A 19,426-nucleotide genomic window follows, 5' to 3' on the forward strand; every position below is an offset into this window, starting at 1 on the left:
TTCAATATCGATGCTCACAAGGGTCCCTTGCAGAAGATGTTTAAAGGTACAAACTAGAAAAAAGGCAAGCTTTATCTGGGGACTTAATGCCTGCAGCTCACCCTCTTGGTAATCACAAAATGCCCATCCAATTGCAACATCCTTCTCTATGTAATCATAACTTCATGTGTCTGCTGAAGGTCCATCAGTATGTGCTGTTTCTGCTGAAGGTCCATCAGTATGTGCTTAGCTTTGTATCTAATCATGTGCCTAACTTCCAATGGCAGTCACTACGATCTTGTGCCCAAATGCAGTAGGACTCTGCCACCGAGCTTGGCTGGTGTGCATGCTTGTGGCTCACCTGCTACCTACGGACTATAGATGCAGAAGGTTATTCTGCTGTCCCAGTGATTAATGTGTTGGGCTATGGGAGATTCAAGGTCAAAGTCCTGTTTGTGCTGGAGGGAACCTAATCCACATGTTTTCTCTCCTAGTGGAATATTTTAACTCCCATGATGCAGCTTACTCTGGAGTGTGCCCTACCCCTCCTCCTGAATAGCTTCAACTTTTCATGCTATAACGAAATATACAGCCAAAGACAGAATAAAAATGAGACCACAAGCTTAGTCTCTGGTTCCTAACTGAAAGGCAACAGAACTAAAAAATAAGGTTCAGAGTAGAGGGTGAGTTTATCACCTCGACTAGGCAAATCAGGTTAGGCTCAGTGGTGGAACCAACTCTGATGGAAGGAAAAGGGAGTGGAAAGGGAGTGGGCCCCAGACTGCAGCGGCACTCCACGGTGGAGTATGCCCTGTCCTGGAGAGGGAGTCCTGAGAGAGGTGTGGGAAGTGACCCAGAACAGAGATGCAGGTGGGGGGAAGAGAGGGCAACAACCGTACAGCCTGCCTAAAATTAGTTTGATGCCACTGGGCTAATGAACAGACTCTCATTTGGAGGTGACATTCATTGCAGCAGCAGAGACAGAAAGTGATCCCTTGGGAGACTGTATTCCCACTCCACACCAGGGCAGGGCTCTACCGCACGGTCCCTTCACCCCTTCAGCCACTGAGGCAGCCCAGTACCTGCTCACCACCGCCGGCCCATCTCAGGACCACCGCCACGGCTCCTGCCGCTTCTCAGGTCCCTCAACCCACTGCGTGCGGCTCCTGCCCCCAGCTCCTCTGTCGGAGATGGCAGCGGCACAGCCTGCTCCCTGCATCCCTCCGAAGCAGCACCCAAGGCAGGGGCAAGACTGGGGGCCAAGGCCCCAGCCAGGGGTGAACCTGAGGCAATGGCTGGGGCCAGGCCAGGGCCTGGAGGAGAGGCCCAGTCACTAACCTAGCCATAAACAGTCCTCTCCCGCCCGCCACTGCTCATGCTCAGTAGCCCCGTGAGGCCCAGAGAAGAGACTCAAGAGGGCCCGCGTTTGGCCCTCTCCCTTAGCCAAAGCTGGAGGAGTCAAAGCAAGACGCTGCTCCAAGCTGAGAGAAACCATGCGCTCCTCCTACAGCCGAGCATTTTCTTTCTCAGCTCCTGGTAAAGCAGGGGCTTTTTAATTCCTGCAGTTAATACATGTGGAAAGAAAAAAAGAAAAACATCAAAACACAGGTTTATTATAGCATTTTACTGCCTTCAAGACATAAATACATAAAGGGAGAACATCTCAGGGAACTGAAATGCTGCAACTTGTGACAGGGCACAAAAGTGACCCTGACATGGCCAGACACCAGAGGAGCTGGAAGAGATGGTGTTTACCACGGATAACGCAGCTCCTCTCACGACTCACTTCTGTGGGAGAAGTGCCACTTACCTGTAGCTGTAGGAAGCACACAGTGTTACCCCAGAGGTATACAGTAACTCAGGAGGGCAACAGCTGAAAAGGCAGAAAAGCTTGAGTCATTAAATTTACAGTGCAATAAACTGAAAAAAAAGGAAAAGGAATGAACAATGGAGAAAATTTTAAGAGACTAGATGAAACCAGGCAATCATGAAAGAATCTGAAACTGGACCATAAAAAGCAATACTACATGTAGGAGTTGATTAAATGAAGGGTTATGTGCCTGGCGTGTGTCAATAATCATGTGAACAATATAGACAAGGTGGTCATTTGCATGGTGGGAGAATAGAGTGTAAACAGAAGGCATCAAGACTTTGGGCTTTGTTATTTTTTTCCAAATAGTTTTAAGCCTTACCAATCCCTAAGGTAAGTAATTCTCAGGATATGGTTTTAAGCTGTGCATACATGTAAAAAGGTCTAGGGGATCATTTTAAAAAAAGAATGCCCTCGTGTGATGTAACAAAAGTATTTCATAAAAATTCCACATCTTACCCCTTATTACGTAACAGGCATAGCTGGCAGGATCATGGCAAATGTGGCATGGTACATCAGGTTGTACCCAGATGAGGGATTAGAAATAGAGTAGTTTAGAAACATCTTAAGAAACTGACAGGGCTGGAATGGAAACGATACTGTTAGGTTACTTTGAAGAGCAAGGAAACAGAAAGACATAGCCAACAAGAAGTAATTCTTTCTGTCAAGAACGAGGCTCAGTCAGAATGAGAGATAAGCAAACACACTACTGATAAACAACCTGCAGTTTTTCACAGCTGTGATAAGAGCTATAGTGTTGATTTTCTTTGTTGGTAAATAATGGAATATCAAGAAAGAAAATAACAGTTACAATACTTCATGTTTCCTTTATCACAATGAGTGAGCTGTACTGGTGTTTTAAAGCCAAATGCCGTAAAACCCCGGAAAGCCACCTTTTTCACTTTTGGAAACTGCTAGTATAGGACAAGCAACAGCATAAGGGTACGAAAAATATAAATGCAGGTAGTCACAAACCTAAAGTAGAATCAATTATCAGAACAGCCCCCTTCCAAAACGGAAAGGATTTCTCTGAAAATGGGAGGATGCCACTTCAGGAGCAAGAGCAGCACCATCAATAGGACTGAGATAATTTAAACAAAAGCCAGAAAAGTCCTAATCTTAAGAAACGATGAGGAATGGTCCACTTTCACAAGTAAGATTGTCCTATCTTTTCAGTTTTCTTTGAATGACAACACAATATTTGCCCATGACCCGTGACTAATCATAAAATCCACCATCAAACCACATTAAAACAAACACATTTTCAGACCATTAACAAGAAAAATTAAATTTACATATTCTTCCAAAGCAGTGGATGACTAATAAATTCTTGTTGAATTTTAGAAACTCATAGATTTTTAAAGGAAATAAATATATACCAATAAGTGCCAGCTAATCGGTGGTAATTAATACAGGTGAATAATTTTAAACTCTCCCAGCACAGCATTTAAGAGAACATCCTTCAAAAATCCTCCTGTCTGAAGGAAGATAATACGACAGAATGAGAGATTTTCCTCAAAACTTGAGAGCAATAGGTTGATAAATAGAGGAGAGTGTGAGCTAGCTGCAGTCCGTTTTCCAGGCCCTGGAATTTTGGTGAGTCAGCCGCTGGCAGCATCCCCGTAGGTTCCACTGCTTTGCTGCTCTATTCTGCACATCTCCAGAGGTAATCCTTATCCTGCGTATTGTAGCAAAGAATAAAATCCTGAGTATGGAGATCTAAAAATAACCAAAACCTTAGTGCACAAAATCTGCAAAATACAAGAGCCTTAGTGAAGTAAACAGCTCAACATACTTTGCTAATACTCATCTTTTGTTTCAGCTTGTCGATCTGTCTTCGGGTTGGTTGATCAGATTTGTTTCAAGCTATCAAACCGAACTCTCCCATAAGTTTGCTTAAAACAGCATTTCTTAGACATACTACTGTAAAAGGATTCAAATAAATGTTGTCCAGAAAAGCCATCTGGCCTCCTCAGAAATGCAAGAGTATTTTTACCAGGGAAAAAAATTCTTCTAATAAAATGCTCTTCGACAACCATTTTTTTGTGTGTGTAAAATTTCATCTTCACAAACATATTTGGAGAAAGAAGGCTAGGAGTGGAAGGCTTGACAGTCTGATTGAGATACAGAAACCAAGAATCCTAAGATTCGGATTCTCTTTCCAGCTCTCCACCAAAGCGATCCTGTGTAATTCTGGTAGTCATTACTATGCGGCCTCCCTACAGGTAAAATAAAAGAGTATATACCACCCTTAAAAAGCTGTTGCCTAGATTATGTTATTAATACATCTTAAAAGGAAAAAAAAAAAAAAAAAAAGGGATACGTGCAAAATACCATGAACAGTGAAGAAGTGATTTCATCACTTGTTCTCCTCTACTGCTGTTCTTCAAATTAAAGGTCTCTGCTTCTGCCTGCAAAAGTCAAATATATTATACTCCATGAACATACACACTTTTCTTTATCCTTGTTACAATTTTCTTTTACTCCTGTTACTGAAAGTCTGTTTAACTTCTGTTGAAATAATGATTTATTAATGTTGTTCCAACATCTTTGCTTCTCCTGTGTGATCTATTCAGACTGATTAGGCAAGAGAAAGTTTCTCAAATGCAAGCAATCTGATGGAGGAAACAGAAACAAGGAGAGATTTAACTGGGAATTTATACATTCAAGTTAAAATAAAAAGTCATTAGTATATAAGTAGGTTGCATACACTTTTATGGAAGGAAAGTAAAGCTAAAACAAGTAAAGAAACTAATCTTTTCTCACCTTATATCCTTGCATACAAAATGTTTAAGTTGGGGTTATATTGGCTTTTTACTATGCTAATATAAGGTAATACTGAGTAGTATCAAAAACAAAAGCAGCCACCTATTCGCAAGATGCTAAGTGTTCTGACTACTGTTAAATACATTCTCCAAATTTCCGACGCACACTAATATCGTCTAAAGCAATGTATCTGCCAGAGATCTGATAGCTCTTTGTATAAACTGCAGAAAGTGGGGGAAAGGTCTGAATTTTCTTACAGTACTGTTCTTTTTAACAATTCTAACAGCAGATTTTTATCCTGTAATTCTTTGCATTTTTCCCCTCCTAGCTCACCTTCAGCTAAAGTATATAATTTTGAGAAAACCACAGAAGATTAAAAGGCAGAATAAGAGAGAAGACTGCCAAGAGCGTGCTTTATTTTTAACTGCTCCTGCAAACACTATATCCAATCTTTCATTTTTTTTTTTTTTCCCAGTGTAATCATAATTACTCTGCCCTCAACAGCATAAACATTCAAGGCATTGGAAGATACTTTGGAATTAATTTTATGTCAACAAAGCAGAAGTGAAAGGATTATAACGGGAGTTAGGAATGAAAGACCTAGTAGGGTTTGTTGTTGATTTCCCTTTTAGTACAGGATAATACCATGTTACGTAGTACTTTTCCCTTCCCTATAGTTTCTTATGACATAACAAAAAAAAAAAACACCCACTGTTTAAACATCTACTGAATAATCTGGCCAACTGATATGCTTCTTGCCAGGAAGATAAAACTAGGAAATCAGTAACATGCTAGAGGCTCGCCAGAAAGTCATCCACTTTTTTTGCAGGTTTAGTTTTCTGCAAGGATAGTAATGTTAGTTCTTATGGTGGTGGGGCAGGGGGGACAGGGGTGTCCAACGAGTACTAGTGCAAGGTAAGCAGCTGGAAACAGGGAAGAAGGAAGAAAGTCTTCCCTGTTTCAAGGGGCAGCCATCTGTTAGATTGTATTTGTGTGTGTGATGGAACCATACCTTCAATATCCTTGCAACATTTTAAAGATTCCTAAAAGATAAGGAGAAGCAGTCAGTGTATACGTTTGGAACATCTACGCTGAAGTAAAGACTGTTAGGAGCTCATCCATCATGTACACATGTCGAGTATGTGTGTAAATGCCTGCTTATTTTAAGATTTTTGTAGCCTCTGTAAACAGGAGTTTGATATCTGCGTAAGATAAAAATTAATCCCTATCATTTCACTGAAATTAAAATGTACTTCTGCAAATATTAAACATGGAAGATAATTTGAGAAAATGGGACCCATGTTAGTTCTTTTAAAATGAGTATTGCTTTTTATTCATAGCTATTATAAGATTAACAGTAAAAGTTAGCTCTGAATAAAGTCTTTACAACAATTTATGAAGAATAATTTTCCTATTTAGGTAAGTAAGTTTGGACATTTACAACAGCAATCATTTAAATAAAAATAGAATATAAAGCCTATGTTTAAAACATGGCCTTTATTAATGCTGTCTAGTGAGCTCCATATTTATCTTACATTGAAATAGTTCTGCTTTGCTTAAGAAAAGACAGAAAAAGTGCATTTACAAGAGTACTTTTTCTTTAATTTTCTGCGAAAATGGAAGGAATTGGAATCACAAGTTGACAAATGTTGTAAAATGAAGTTTCAAGAAACATCAATTTTAGTAATGCTACTCCATCACTAGTGTTTCGTTCTGACTTTCTGCCGTGTGAACCAGAATATCCTGATATACAGTCTAGAGCATCTATGTTATTACTCTACAGCATATTAAACACAGAAAAGGGGGTTAAGAACCCCTTTCAATGTACAAACATGAATAAAAAAATTGATAAAAAAATCACCTTTATACATAATGTATATGCAAACTGTTTTAAATACATGGTTTTGGAAGTTATTTACAAACTGTATCTGTCTGTGGGACAATCCACAGACAAAGCATACACAGTTGCTTTACTTTATTGTTGCATCTCAACTTTGGGAGATATAAATTCATTCGGCAGTATAGCAAACATAAAAACTTGTGACAAAGTATCTTAAGGGCAACCCAATAAATTTTGTTCCTCAAAACAATGTTAAGTACTAGGACTGCCAAAGTTTCCAAATAAAGTCATAGTTTAATCCAGATGCCCGGTTACAGATCTATGTTGTGGAGGATACACAGACAGACCCACTTTAAATGTAGGCATGGCTTCTGGATAAAACCTCCTGTAAGAGCCATAACTGATAGGTACGTTTTATCGAAAGAGTGAACTAACCTATTTTTTTTTTCCAATTTTATTAATATTTTAAAAAATACATAAAAATACAACATCCAATGTCTGAATAAATATATTTAACAAGTTGCAAGATACCTTATTTTACACAAAAATTTCAGCTTTAGAAATCTTGTTAAATAACTTCATTGTTGTTATATATTTCATTTTTCGTCTTTTTGTAACAAAATAAAAACTCTGAAATTACATAGAAAAAAGACAAAATATTTTTGTCAAGGGATAAGATAGTCCACTGAAAACCTATTCACAATTCCACTGTAAACATTAATAAACATTAAAATATTTGCATAATTGTGTGCTCAAAAATCCTATAAAAAGTGGAAGACTTATTACAACTGTAGTTTTCAGTCAACTACACTTCCTTTCACAATTTATTTTGTCCCATTTACACCTTTAAAACTGGGCACATTGCTGAACACATACTTTGGCAGTTCTGTATAGCAAGTGCTTCCACAAAGAGGAACTACTCACCAAGAGTTAACATACAGCTCGGTGAAAGTGCAGCAGTTACTCAATTCTTTTTGATAATATTCTGATGTCTGCTTGGTGCACTTGCTTTTTCTATGATCTCCCTAGAACACCTGAATGCTTCATTGGACATAACTTTTCAAATTTGATAAGTGCCCTTTCTCTGTATTAACAAAAAAACAAAACAAAAACAAACACAATGACAAGCATGTCACATTGTGCCTACAAACCTTCAGTTAGCAATGAGCTTAATTTCTCTGAACAGTAAATTAAACAAACAAACAAAAAAAGAGGGTAGGAGGGGAGAACAGATACAGTCCAGCAGTGGAAGTGTGTACAGAATATACTTGGCAATGTCAAACCAGTTGAGTGCTTTCTGTGGTTGAATTTCAGAATTTATGTCCATGGCAGCAAGTTGCTGGCAAGGCAGAGAAATGTGTATCACCTGCATTCTACAGCAAGCACGTTTTGTGGAGGAGAAGATGATGATGGACTCATTCCAGTGTCTGATGAAGCAGATGACATGGATGCTCCTGTATGTGACACTGAATATACAGAACAGCACATCAGCATCAGCCTATCAAAGCGCATGTCAGAATGAAGGTTTGCTTGGTTATCAGATTTTAAAAAGACCTCAAAGACTCTGCATCTAATAAAAATTGATCTGAACTTTTTTTGTTAATTGCTTTCATCATTATATTCGCATAAACTGGATGAGTAACCTTACCATTTCTGCATTAGAGATGAATTGAAAAGATAAATCAGATGACCCAGTACACTGATTGAAAACTCAGATCTAGCTGGCACTAGGAAGTCCAAATTTTTAACACACAATTATAAAATAGTCAGTGACTCTTTTTGTTAGCTTCAAGTGTTGAAAAGCCACAGATGCTCTCTCTAAATATGTGTAGATAAAAACAGGATAAACTATTTTTTTTTTTCCAAAAATACTGTCAATTACATTCTAGTTGCTTTGAGTTCTGTATTTTCCAAAAACAGACATCTCACGGGAAGCACAAAGCAAATCTGAAAGTTACCTTCTCTATCTTTCTTTTTTAATCGTTTTCTTCTCCTGTCTATGGTTGCTACTTCTGACTTCAGAGACATATAACATTTTCGGATTTCCTGTAGTTTTTCTTGCAAGAAGGAGATCCTTTCAGTGCTACTCATATTGTCTAGTTCATCTTAAAAGTGGGAAGAAAAGAAAGAAGACATACATACTCCTTTATCAAGGTGATTTTAAACAAATGAGTGCAATTGTCAGAGTATACATGATGCAGTGTGAAAGATAACATATTTCCACAGATATATGCCTTTTTGGCATCGTGTTAATGTAGAATATCAAAACCCAACCCACACATTTTTTCCTTCAGAACATAAGCTTTCTTAGTAAATTCCCTCTAACCCAAGGTGCTCAAATCTGTCAGAAAACATTAACAAGAATCATGCTAACTGTGAGGAAGTTCTACTACGTATATTCTTCCGAAGATTACAACCCACCCCTAATGAAAGATGATTAACGATAAGGCACCGTTGGGGGAATTGAGAGTTCAACAGACAGGCTCAAAAAAACTGTCTCAATATTCCTCAGTTCTAGACTGTATTTCTAACAATAAAGGAGAAAAGTAAAAGAAAAAAAAAAGACAAAATACACCAAATAATTGCTTATTACCCTGTCCTTCCATCATTACCTCTTCAATCACAATCTCAATTGTAGCAGCTAGTGCCTCACTGACTCCAGAAAGGCAATTTAATGCCTTGACCATGCCACTGAAAGCTGGGATTTCAGGCTACTTTTTGTCTGTCTGTTTTTAGAGACATACGGGAGCTTCATATCCCAAACTTTGCTGAAGATGATCAGAAATCCCTGGGGCCAACTGAATGGAGGAAGGGGAAAAAAAACCTCAGGCAATTTCAAACATGATTTTTTTAAAAATGGGTGAGCTGGAAAGCTTCACAACAAGATTAACCATTCATTTTAGAGGCTTTGCTGAACCTGTTCTAGAATAGTAAATGTCCTAGACCTTGAATCAATAAAGTTTGATTTTCATGCTTCAAAGTTTAAGATGATTTTAAAGAATTCTTACTGAGCTGAAAACTCCACTTGTACACTCTAGGGGAAGCATTCTGGTGGTGGTGTTTCTCTCTGTGTTTATCCTTTTCTCCATCTTTGATGTGAGGTGAAATCACTCTTGCAGGTGATCGAGAAATCTTCTGTGGTTTGGATGCATTTATGTGTTTTACAGGAGTACATTTACTTGCACTGTCCAGGACAGGAAGGTCTTCACTGTCGCTACTTTGTCCTGCAGTGAGAGAAATCATTTGGACTTCAAAACAAAACCTTGAAATTTTTAAAATAAGTTTCAGCTATACTCAGAAAAGTTATTTAAGAAAAAAACCCTGCTCTTGCTTACTCAGAAGATCCTGCAATACACACAGAAAATAAACTAGATCAGATCTAGTACATAACTTTATTGGATACAACATGCACTGAATTCTCAAGCGTGCTGATCGTCAATACGGGGGCAGTCAAAGGCTGACTAGGGGCTAAAGTCAAGATTTTCTACATAAACAATATTGAAGCTTATTCCAAAATAAGAATATCAATGCACTGATAAGCTGTCTTAAGTCACAGATTTTTTAGTTTAAAAAAGACACTAGAGTCACTTTTCTAAAAATAAAACTGCATTAATATATGTAGATAGCTCATGATCACTTCAAAAAAGAGGCAACAGATACAGAACACTCAAAAAGGATCGTTTACTTATACCACTATCTACGAAATTGCTTTAAACACCTAAAAATTGGTTCTGAAATATGACTAAAAGCATAAAAGCTTTAACAGCTAACAGAAAATTTTAAGCTATGATTCTTATATAAATATTTTGGATATTAGACAATAACTGCAGGAAGTTTTACATGAGCAGTTAAATACGTTTGACTATTGTATGGCAGACAATATTTTAGTTTCATACTTTCAAATTTTAACAGTACTGTTAAAGGCACTGCATATAATGACTTACTCAACTCAGCTTCCAATTTTGATCTAGCAGAAATAGTAACAACGAGAACGGTGGTTACCTATGCACATTTGTATGACAGCACAACTATTTTCTAGGAATGTACCTGTTCCATTTTTTTCATTTTTGGCTGCAGCACTTGTTCGCTTTGGAGTACGCTTTTGTTTTTTTGCCAGAGTTCCACTATTGCTATCACTGGGTCTTTTTTGACCTAAAGGTGAAAAAAGAAACAAACAAAAAAGCTTCAAATGTTTCTGCTACTATCAAGCTCTTTTTATAAGCAGCAAGAAGATTTAAAACTAGACGACAAAACAAACCAGTAATTTTTAGGAGGAAACAAGCAAACAAACAAAAAAAAAAACCCAAAACACCTGACAAAATCATGCTGAGAATGAGTTTTCACAGGAAATGCTCACCCTTTTCTCCAATCTCTCTCTCTTGCACTGCTATACTACAACTGCTCGATGTAGTACTGGCTTCAAATCCATTAGCAGACTCGCTTTCACAGAGACCTTCTTGAGATTCTTCTGCCACACTGTCAACTTCAATAGTCATGTCACTCTCACTTTTGATACTGCGCGATTCATCCTGACTAAGAGTAAGAGGTGAAGCCACTGAAAAGCTCGAATGGACAGCAGGGGGTAAGGCAGACTGATTTGAATTTGAAGCATTAGGGTCTGGCTTTTCTGATACGGTATCCTCACTACTGCTCTTCTCCTTTTCATCCAAGTCATCCAAGTCTACTTCATGGCAGAGTAAAGTTTCGGGACCAATCTGAGGCATTGCATCATCCTCATCTTTTAAGGGAACATTCTCATTTTCTTCAGACCGACATTCATAGTTTTCATTCCTCAGTTCTTGACCATGCTGAACTGATTCTGCCACTAAGGATGGCATTTCCTCATTTTCAGTTCTGAGCGACTCTTCAGCATTCAACCCTTTACATTCCTCTGCTCCAGTACATTCATTGGTCCTCTCTTCAGATACAATATTTGGCACTTCCATCTCACTCTCACGTCGATTTCTCTTCTCAGGTGATGCCTGCTCCACAGTTTTCCTTTTCATAAGTTTCTTATCTTTTGTACAAAGTTCTGTTTCGCTTTCAGTAGTGCTGGAAATCTCTCTACAGTCCACGGAAGACATGTCTAATCTTTCAGATTCTACAAGAGATTCATTTGCTACCTCTTCTTGGCTTCCCGGTGAAATCCTTGTATTCTCTAAACAGGGATCTTTTGTCTTGCTCCTTCTGCCTTTCCCTTTCGGTGATTTTTCAGCCTCTCTTTTGATTTCTTCCATTTGTTCTGTTTTATTTCCAAAAATCTGAACAATTTGTTCACTTTCTTCAACTTCCAGTTTCAGTGTTTCTAATGGCTGTACTTGAGACCTGTCATTTTCTTTCAATGCATGAGGAATCTTTGGGTTTTCTTCATCTAGCTTCTCATCATTTAGTTTCTCATTTTTTTCCAGTTCTGAAGTTTCTGGAGAAAATTCTTCATTCAAAATCTTCTCAGATGACTCATCTGCTTCACTGTCAGATGAGCCAGATTCTGCAAAAGATTGTAAAAAAGAAGGAAACAGCACCCTAAATCAACAATTAAAGCATAATTTCTTTTTTCAGTTACAAAAAACCTTCCCCTCCAATAATCTACGGCATCAACATCATTTTTACAAAGATAATAAACAATTCAAAATGTAAACAAAAAAATCTTGCATTAGTCAACCCACTTATTACAGTTCTTATTGCTACTCAAGAGCTCTATGAAACTACAGTAGTAGTTATTCACTAGGAAGTAATTTTTGGTAGTGTTCACTATTTCCAAAGTTAGACAATATAAACAAATTACAGTTTAGAGAAGCAAAATAGTTTTTCAGATTTTCTATTACCTGTTATTTACCTACAGATGTTGTCTCCCCCATCTGGGGTTACAAAAAACAAACAACAAAAAAAAAAACCCACCCGCACCAGAACATTGCTAAACTACTGTACAAATCACGCACCATATACGGAGCAAGCGTTATTACGTTACCCGAAGATTATTCAGGGACCTGTACTAAAAGGAGGCAGTGATTTCTCTTCAGTTCTTGTTCACAGAGGCTCGAAACCACTGAAAATATTGCTGTCATCTGTACATAATTAAGAGCTTCTCAACCTCAGTACTGCATCATTCAGTGAACTTAGTTACCATAGTAAGGACTATCATTGTGCCACTAGACTTGGTCAGCTCAGGATAAGGACTGAAAGGCTCTGGCTAAAGAATACCAGATGACTTGCAGAGTCATTTCTATGCCATAGTTCTTCTGCAAGAAAACTGTGCTCTTCAGCAGCGTCAGCGCAACTACTCCTCAATAAAATTCACAAGGAGAAAAAAATAAAAATAAACCTCTTTTGAAAAAGGTACTAAAAAAACCCTCAACAAAGAAAAAAAAAAACAAAAAACCATACACAGGACTGAGATCACTCACCGTTTGATCCTCTATCAGAATCAAACATTCCTGAGCTACGTCTCGTCTGCCTGCGAGGTGCTGCTAAAAATCAAAATCAAAAGTATTAATGTTTATAGAGTAAAATCTGCACCAAAAATTTGTTTTGTTATATTGCTAGTACACTGGCTGGTTAAATAGGACTTTAAAGCTGCTGACAGCACTGCGTTCACTGAAATCGTCGTATTAATGCATAGTATTAAAGCACTGTTTACATGCACTTCTATGCCAGAACGAGGGTGCACCAGATGTACCTTCTAGTCCATTTGGTAGTGGCGAGGAATCTGACAAATTGCTCCGTGCACTTCTGGCTCCTGATTTACCTTCACTATTCGGTGTTTTGGATAAACTGCAAGATGTGTTTGATAGAAGAGTAGATTTCAGAGGAGGTCGCCCACGCTTTGACTTTTGTTTCTCCTCATCTTTCTTTTCATCTTTTTCACTGTCATCTTTATTCTGAGGGCAAAAAATTGAGTATTTCATTAGCATGCTTCATGGATGATCATCAAGTTTTCTTTCCTTTTGCTCTGCCCATCTATTAAAAAATAGACTGGAGACTGAATAACTTTTATTGAAGGGGGAAAAAAAGGAACAGGGATAGTCAGCACATATAGTATCATAAGAAACTTATTGATATATATTACTTTTGCTTTTTTCTTCTGCTTTCTCTTTGGTCCTCCTTTGTCCAAAGGCCAGATAATCCGATCAGCTTTCACCCATTCATCATATCTAAAGGTAAGTAACATACTGTTATGAGTGCATAAAAAAAGTTGTTTCCAATTCGAGGTATAAACAACTGAATTATAGAAAATATCTATTGAAGAAAGGAAGGAACGTAGAGCACATATTCGCCAATACACGTGGTAGCGGGTACTAGAAAAATATGTTAAATTTGTAACCCATAAAAATTATCAGCAAGAAAACTGGCAGGGGAGTAAAGAGGGGGAGAACGGAGGTGCAAGCTTCCTGGTCTCCTGCTAGTCACCTGACTTCCAGTGCTTTGCTGAACCAGCTACAATGTTTGTCAATAGTTTCACATGACGTACAGAAAGTCAGTTTTCAGCACTTCGTGCCTCTGATGGATGGCCCAACAGTAAAACATACCCTATTTGTTTTTTTGAGAGAAAGTTTTAAGATTATGGCAACAAACTAGATTCTGAAAAGCACAAATGTGCCACCAGTGCTCCTCAAGATCTCTCGAGTTATTAATATGGTAAAGAAGGACCACACAAATATTTAGGGGGCAAAAAAAAACCCCACAAACATGCATTATGTTGCCACATAAAGAAAATTGGCTAGTTTACTTAGAAGCTTATGGATTAGGTGAGTCTCAAGTTTTAAAACACAACTTTCTTGGGTACATAAAATATGATCACTTTTGTTATATTTTTGTGTATATGACCACAGTATCTTAAGAAAAAGAAAAAAGCCATTTTTACAGCAGTATTAAATATAGAGCACAGCTGCCAAGAGAAGCATGTGAGGGTTTTCTTTCTGTAGTTCGTTGCTGTTTAGCTCTCTCCTCCCCTCTCTACGTAACAACTGCTCCTTATAATCACAATTAACATTCAACACAAGAATAATTTCTATTGCCAAAATTTCAGTGCTTGATACTCTTTTTTTGTTTTTGCAGATTTCTTCACTATTATCGGTGAGTCTTCTAAATACAACTCTGATGTTGCTAACATTAGTTGACACAAATTACAGGGATACACCCACTAAAGTTAACAGGATTACTACTCTAAGCAGGACGAAAACTTGAAAATATATAAATAAGTACATTCTGAAGATTTCAATACAACAGAATCATACCATGAACAAAATTAATAACACTGGAAAACGTGATAGAGTCAGATCCTGCTAACATGTTGCTAATTCAGTTTGGAGTCAAGTCACTGATTGTCTTGCTCTCTTAAAAACAAACATACTTTTGCAAATACCAATCTTTTTAACAACAACAACAACAAAATTAAAGGCAATTTGTCCTTCTCACCTTACATTCCAACCATAGTAATGAACTAAATATAAAACCTCTCCATCATCAATTTCTGTGCTTTTAATACTAGCTTCATAAATTTTCTGAGTTTTCCCACGTCCGTATTTTACTTTCACTTTGGTTCCAGTCAGGCAGGGCTCTGCATCCTCCTCATCCTCTTCGCCTTCTGAGTCTCCTTTGTTTTCAATTTCCTCCCTGCAGTAAAGCATATTTGAAGCGTCCACTAATTAGCGATGAGCAAAGTTTTAACATTTAACTAGCATAGCCAAGACATTACAAAGGAAAAAGGCTGCAAATTTTTTTCTCATTTTCTGTATGCTGCACTGTCTGAAACTAGTGTGGACATAGCTTTTTCCAATCAAAAACATGACCTATTCAAAATAGAACAGAGGTAAGTGCCAAGAACATCTAGAAAAATTAAAATATCAGATTTTAAGACAATTTATTATGTGTGCAACCATCTCAAAGCCTGAAGCTTTTTCAGAATAGATATTTTGATAGCACAAAAAAGGAAAGCAAATTAATTCACTGTTCTGCTCTTAAATAAAACAGGAAGAGCTGACTTTTAAAAATATTTTCTTTTAACACACCATTTTAAAAAAATCCCTGATTTTACAGTTTGCTTAACAATGTACTACTGGTCTGGATTGCCATCATAGCGATCTCTTCATGAATATAAACATCACTCCACTGAAGCAAACATTGATTAGGACAAATGTTTTCGACTAAGACTAAAATTGCCCACACAGCTTCTATTAGCTTGATCTAGTATTTAAACCAGCCTGTTAAAACATATTTTCAACAATCAGTCTAATCTATTTACCTATTTTTCTCTCTTTCTATTTTTAGGGTGAATTTGGAATAAAGTAAAAGTTAAACACTTACAGTCATGAAGAAAGAAAATATTGAAAGAGAACATGGGTTTGCTTTTAATAATAATAAAAGTATTTGCTAGCCTCTGGTGAAAAATGAGCTATCTTGCTGTGGCATAAAATTAAAAGAGAAAGGAAAGATGACAGGTACCCACCACCTGAAAGAAAACTGTCTTTGGTGTCTTAAGTTATCTGACACACCTCAGCAGCCTCCTGTACACCCACACTGTACCCTCCTTTGTGTGAATTTCTGTGCGCTATGGTATACTGCAATATTTTTCTTTGGACCACAGTGCCGTTTAAAATAATTGTGTGCCATTCCCATTTCTCAAAGCTCTTTAGAATAAAACATGCAATGCACCTACTAGGCTTTCTCAGTATCACCTTGTGTCTAGTCACATGAACAAGAAAAACAACGTAGGAAAGCCAGCTTAAGCATATATAAAATGCTGTCCCTGACCAGTGTCAGGGTTAGCTAAGAGATCTACTCAACTTTGGTGATAGCTTGGTCACCTGGTGACAACTTGCTTGCCACCAAGATCATAAAACCAGTTCAACCTGTAAAACTTATTCTTTGCAAGCTATTTTTTCCCTTGGCAGATGGTTTCTTTTCCTCCAGTATTTCCTCATCCATCCACTGTTCTCAGGCATTCTATCTTTCCTCTCTTCATCGCATCCTCTTCAGTTTATCTCCAGGTTTCATTCAAGCCCCTTCTTTCCTTCTCTTTTGCTTTTATTAGTTCTGGCCCCCAGCCTTCCTACAATACATTCAAGTAACAACAAAAACAAAGGGACTGTAGGTGCACCAGCCATCACTAACCACTAAGTAGGTGCACCAGTAATCACTAACCACTAAAACAAAACAAAAAACAAAACAAAACGCGTGAGAAGAGGGGCTATCTTGTCCATTTGTATTTTAACTGCCCAGAACAGCTGCTCACCATCCACAGAGCACCTGGCATACTTGTACCCTGCTCTACTTGTTGTTGCCTGTACATAATAAAACACTAATATGAACGAGCGACCAGCTGGAATACATAAAAAGGAACAATGCAACTGCATGCTTCCACAGAGAAATGCCAGCATGGCAAGCCATACGGGCTCAGAGGTGTAGCTGGAATGAGGGCTGAACGAGTGATTTGGCTGTTCAGGACACCACTCTTGCAAACAAAGCCTCCAAAACTTTAAGCATTTTGTCCTGGCAGGACCTTCAAGAAAATTACAGTGAAAATACTGACTGGCATCTGCCAGAAAGTATCCTTTCTGATAAAGTATAGTAGACTCTATAGGCTGGAAATGCAATGTTCCCCTTCTTGCCTGCCTGAGTGAAATAGGTCCCCGCATTTTAGAAACTGAACGTATCTTCAGTTCTGTGTATACCATTGTTTGAGGTATGGCTCTATCACAACACAGCTAGATTCACAATAAAGTGAGGTAAGTTGACGTTTACCTCTCCCTCTGCCTCTCTTCTTCTTCATCAGACTCTTTGTCAGATTCCTCCTGTTTTTTCATTTTTTTCTCTTTTTGCTTTGGTGTACTTTTTCTCCCTAGTGGAGTTTCATTTTCTTTTTTTTCTGCAGTCTCAGGTGCTGTTTCCTCTATATCTTTATTTTCTTTATTATAGTCTTTTAATTTGTCTTGTGTTTTATCCTCTTCACTATCTTTTTTAGCAGGGGTTGTATCACGGGCAAGTCTTCTCCGCCCCTAGGACAGAAATAAAATCTGTTTAATGACTACTGGCACTTTGTTCTCTGCATAGCCTCTCCAAACCTCAGTTCGAAATGAGGCATACTATTCCTGTACAGAAGAAAGCTGCAGATAACACCAAAAAGTGATTTTTTTCTGTAATCACACACTACTAATTTAAATAGTCTTGTTATCAAGGAAAAAAAAAACCAGAAACACAGAGTTTGGATTGAAATAGGGACAACTAGTTTCCAGTTGGCTTCTACGGGGTTTTAAGACATTTGGTTAGACCCATTAGGACTGCTGCCCCTGATACAAAACGATAAAATTCTTCTTTGGTTGACCAGAGCTATAGAATCAAGTACATGTGTGTATAGGGCTACTGAGACAAGGCATCTTAGTTCTACTGTCTTCAATCCTCATCTCCCCCTGTTGATTTCAAGGAATACAAACCTAACAGCTTTCAAAAACACAACAAAACAAAAAACAAACAAAAAACCCCAAAACTGTAGTGCACAGATAAGGTACTTTGAAAGTACTAAGGTACTTTAAAAGGTACTTCAAATAGCTGGACAACTGCTCTCCAGGACTTTCTGTGACTGTTTCTTGGTGGTCTACTATAGGTTTACTATTTTATTATTAAAAGTCTTTTGGATAGGGTCATTGCTTTGTAATAATCATATTTAAAACACGCTAGAAGTAACGTGTTTTAAAAATGTGTTTATTATAAATAAAACACATTATAAATTATTCAGAGGCCATCCAAAGACGACAAAAATGAAGGCACTATAAATGAAGGCACTATTATAGGATTAATAAAGTAACAAAACACATATTCAAACAATATTTAATTATTAACAAATATAGAGAGCTGATGATTAAAGAAAATTATTATATTCCTTTATCCTCCCAACACATAGGTAAAAGTAGCGTTTCCTTTTCCTTCAATGATCTCTTTCTACCAAGAAACCCATAATGACTTATTAACCAAATCAGTAAGAGCACTACAGAGCAGTCAGTCATACTCTTGTTCCACGCAAAGCTAAAAATACCTTTAAAGTATTATTGTACTCTCCATCACGCTAAATACCCACTAGCTGGTAGGTCACTGGTCTTACCTATGTAACTACCAACACAACCCTCCTCTCTACAGCAGATAGAGGAAGACATAAATGAAGCAAGTTCTCTCTCTTCTTTTGTCTGCATACTGTAAAAATTGAGGGTTCCTCTTATTAAAAGAAGGGATATTGCGAGAAAAATCAACTCCAGAAAAATGGGTCTTCCTTTGATTCTCAGAGCTGTAGCACCTCCTTGACCATTCCGGCTTCCCGCAGGAAAGCGGCTCCAGGTTCCATGTCTCAGTGGAAATTCTCACCCACAACCCAAACTCTACTGCTGAGTTATACCTCTGATGAAATACAGCTCTCACTAGCTCTCAAGCGATTCCTGAACGGAAAGATGTCTGACATAAAACACGGCCTGAGCAAATTCCATAGATGGTTTAGAATACAAAGAAATAATCAAAACTGATTCTATTTCACAGGTAGAACACAATTAACAATTGAACACGAACTCTTGGGTTCACAGAACCCGGTCCTACGCTTGTACAAGTATGCTAATTCAAACGTACAATCAGTCCACAAAGGAAAACTCATTATGTAAACTGTTCAGTGTACAAAGGGGTTTTGTTAAGTACTAAATAGAAAGCAGTTCAAGCTACTTACCCTTGGGGATCTTACTTCTATTTCTTCTTTTTCACTTTCACTGCTGGAATAATTTTCTTCTACTTCTTTCTTTACTTCTGTTGGGGACATGTTTTGTTCTTCTTTTACACTTTCCTCCATTGGTTCTTCGTGTTTCTCTATGTCTTCTACCACTTTTGGTTCATTGTGATGGATAGTCCTAAACTCAATGTTTGCAGAACGGCAGTACTCTTCAAAACCATAAAGATACCTATATGTACAAATGAAGTTTCATTTATATTTTCACTGTTTT

General features: G+C 37.7%; 1 protein-coding gene across 3 annotated transcripts in view; it reads right to left on the reverse strand.

The window, feature by feature from the left end:
- Positions 1 to 6,195: 6,195 nt before the first annotated feature.
- Positions 6,196 to 19,426, reverse strand: part of ARID4A (AT-rich interaction domain 4A) — a 51,568-nt gene continuing 38,337 nt past the window's right edge. For 2 of the 3 annotated variants that reach the window (XM_068947429.1, XM_068947430.1), the window contains 11 exons: positions 19,156 to 19,384; positions 17,196 to 17,449; positions 14,871 to 15,068; positions 13,522 to 13,606; positions 13,132 to 13,333; positions 12,860 to 12,922; positions 10,813 to 11,943; positions 10,503 to 10,607; positions 9,464 to 9,679; positions 8,414 to 8,560; positions 6,196 to 7,921 (listed from right to left, as the gene is read on the reverse strand). In XM_068947429.1, the coding sequence (XP_068803530.1) occupies positions 7,818 to 7,921; positions 8,414 to 8,560; positions 9,464 to 9,679; positions 10,503 to 10,607; positions 10,813 to 11,943; positions 12,860 to 12,922; positions 13,132 to 13,333; positions 13,522 to 13,606; positions 14,871 to 15,068; positions 17,196 to 17,449; positions 19,156 to 19,384 (2,734 nt within the window). In that variant the 3' untranslated portion in view covers positions 6,196 to 7,817. The remainder of the gene's footprint in view (positions 7,922 to 8,413; positions 8,561 to 9,463; positions 9,680 to 10,502; positions 10,608 to 10,812; positions 11,944 to 12,859; positions 12,923 to 13,131; positions 13,334 to 13,521; positions 13,607 to 14,870; positions 15,069 to 17,195; positions 17,450 to 19,155; positions 19,385 to 19,426) is intronic. The other variant, XM_068947431.1, reaches the window with a different exon arrangement.

This window comes from Struthio camelus, chromosome 5 (genome assembly GCF_040807025.1).
Source record: "Struthio camelus isolate bStrCam1 chromosome 5, bStrCam1.hap1, whole genome shotgun sequence".
In the NCBI taxonomy this organism is placed as follows: Eukaryota; Metazoa; Chordata; class Aves; order Struthioniformes; family Struthionidae; genus Struthio; species Struthio camelus.